This window comes from Buceros rhinoceros, unplaced genomic scaffold (assembly GCF_000710305.1).
Source record: "Buceros rhinoceros silvestris isolate BGI_N320 unplaced genomic scaffold, ASM71030v1 scaffold32898, whole genome shotgun sequence".
Classification (NCBI taxonomy): domain Eukaryota; kingdom Metazoa; phylum Chordata; class Aves; order Bucerotiformes; family Bucerotidae; genus Buceros; species Buceros rhinoceros.
The window spans coordinates 562-2,886 of record NW_010429114.1 but is presented as its reverse complement, the minus strand read 5'-3'; the positions used below and the strand labels follow the sequence as shown (position 1 = coordinate 2,886).

The 2,325-nt window shown below is 57.3% G+C and overlaps 1 protein-coding gene across 1 annotated transcript in view; it reads right to left on the bottom strand.

Moving 5' to 3' along the window:
* Positions 1-2,133, bottom strand: part of LOC104499075 (putative adenosylhomocysteinase 3) — a gene marked incomplete at both ends in the record, with an annotated part of 5,578 nt that extends 3,445 nt beyond the window's left edge. The window contains one exon of the mRNA XM_010142536.1: positions 2,017-2,133. Within this exon, the coding sequence (XP_010140838.1) occupies positions 2,017-2,133 (117 nt within the window). The remainder of the gene's footprint in view (positions 1-2,016) is intronic.
* Between the last annotated feature and the right edge of the window lie 192 nt (positions 2,134-2,325).

The window sequence follows — 2,325 nt, the reverse complement described above, 5'->3', positions numbered from 1 at the left end:
ACGTTGCAGCTCAGAGTGGGCTGCTCCACAGCGCAGCTCCAGGGATTTCACGTATTTTGGTGACCAGCTGATGACTCTGACGGAACTCTTCCAGTTTTGACGGGCAGGAAGAGAAGAAGCCACGAGCTGTTTGCAGTGCCAGGTTCTGGCTCATGCAATAAAACACCTGGACAGGGAAGAGCCAGATACCACCACCCCTGGACCTGAGCCGGAGCCCAAAATTCAATCCTTTAGAGCAAGAAGCGATGGAACTGTGGGCAAGACACTGCCACGTGCAGTGGATCACCCAGGGGAGCACAGCGGGGGCTCGCTGGCTCGTACGACACTCGCACACAGTTTAGAGATCGCCCTCGTGCCCCTGGGTTTGGACACACAACCACTAGTCTTCTCCCCTTCTCCTGGTCAAGACGCCCACCGTGGCGCCCTGGCACGGCGTGGGCAGTCTTTCCTCTGGTGGTCACCTCAGCAGCACCAAGGCCCGAGCCCAACCTGGCCTCGCTGCTGCGGTTCCCTGGCCGCTGGGCCCTGCGCCAGGGCAGCACATCACGGTCTGCACCGGAAGAATAACACCTGAACTGATCTCACCCGGCTTTGGCAAAATCCGGCAGTGGGGGTGGTGGGGACACGGACACCCAATTCCATCAAAAGAAAGAAAAAAAAAAAAGCGAAGGGGGGGGACAGGGTGGGGACCCGGACACCCAATCCCATCAAAAGAAAGAAAAAAAAAAAAGCGAAGGGGAGAGAAAGAAGAAGAGATCACTGAGGTTTACACCCTCCCGAGAGCCCAGCTGCAGGTATTTCGTGCTGCACCTCAAGACCAACAGTCGCAGGAGACACATCCTGTTCCCGGTGCCCAGGCACCCGTCAGCGCCCGACTGCCGCCAGCCTGGGACACCGTCAGGATGCTGCGGAGCTGGTCCCAGCCCCCTGCTCTGCCTGGCGGGGACGGAGGGAGGAGCACTGAGGGATGGAAGCACTCTTCTGCCTGTCTGTACCGCACGTGGTTCAAGTGCTGCAGGACCAGGGTGGGGAGAGGGGACAAGCAGCCCGCAGCCCCGCCACTCGCCCCTCGGCACCTCTCCGTTTGTAAAGGCGCAGACTGGTTCGGGTTGGAGGGGACCTTTCAAGGCCATCTATGTCCAGCAGAAGGATGGGGTTTAATTCTCAGGCTTAAGTCTACACTTTGGACTGTCAGGGGATAAAGCCTGGTCTGCCACAACTTCCTCCCTCGCCTTTGTCTCTGTTCATCGTATATTCACGGGAGAAGATAAACAAACAGAAACCAGAAAGGCAAGAACTGACAAAGCAGCTGGTTGACTCAGACACAGGCAGCAGACAGACGGCGTTTATCCTGACGCCACGGAGGAGAACTGTAGCCATGTGTGAGCACTTCTGAGGTCCTCACACAGGAGCTGCAGGGCTTGAGCGCAGCTCCAACCACATCGCCGGAAAGGGAAAATGCCCCAGTCACCTACGGCCATGGGAGGACAACGTCCCCCCCGGAGCAACCTCGAAGGGCACTGGGAAGTGTCGCACCGCTGGTGGGATATTTGATGTGTCTTCCAGAAGGGAGGGAAGAGAGGAAGGGAGAAGAGGGAGAAGGGAAGACGCGCTGTCCACACAAAGAGGAGCAGTGGCAGAATTCCAGGGAATTCCAGAATCCCAGTTCATACACGTAGCTGGGTTAAAAACAGTGAATCCAGACTTGTAGAGGTGCCAGTGCCTTTGCTGCAAGATCGTCCTCCTACAAACACAGGAGTCGACATTTGTTTGTCTGTCTGTGGAGCTCTACAGTTGTACAAGCGAGTCTCAGGATCTTCTGACCCATAGAGACACCGCTGCTGCCTCCCAGGCTTCGCAGGTTCCCATCGGTGATACAAACAGGATGGACCAGAGGTCTAAACCGGTCTCAAAGGATCTAGAGCAGCGGGTGGGACAGACCCACGGATCCCGTTCTCTGTGGGGTCCGACACGACGCGAGCGAGGGACACAGCCCCTGCTGGTGCCCATACGTACCCGTCCAGGATGGACTCTCTGCAGCAGTACAGGTTGTCAAACTTCTGCTTTGTGACCGAGTCGTTGACGTTCATGGCTGGGACGCAGAGCTTCCCCGCTTTGGACAACTGGTACAGCCTGTCAGGGACACGGGAAGACACAGACCATCAACGGCAAAACACTCCCCTGCACCCCACTGCGGGGTGCTCTCGAGGTCCTTGTTTCGCTGCAGCGAGCAGTAGGCAGCTGGAGGGTCAAAGATAATCTCTCGAGAGGAGCCCCTCATTTCTGGAGGAGAAGCCACACTCTTCCTTCCACAGAGGGCTGCAC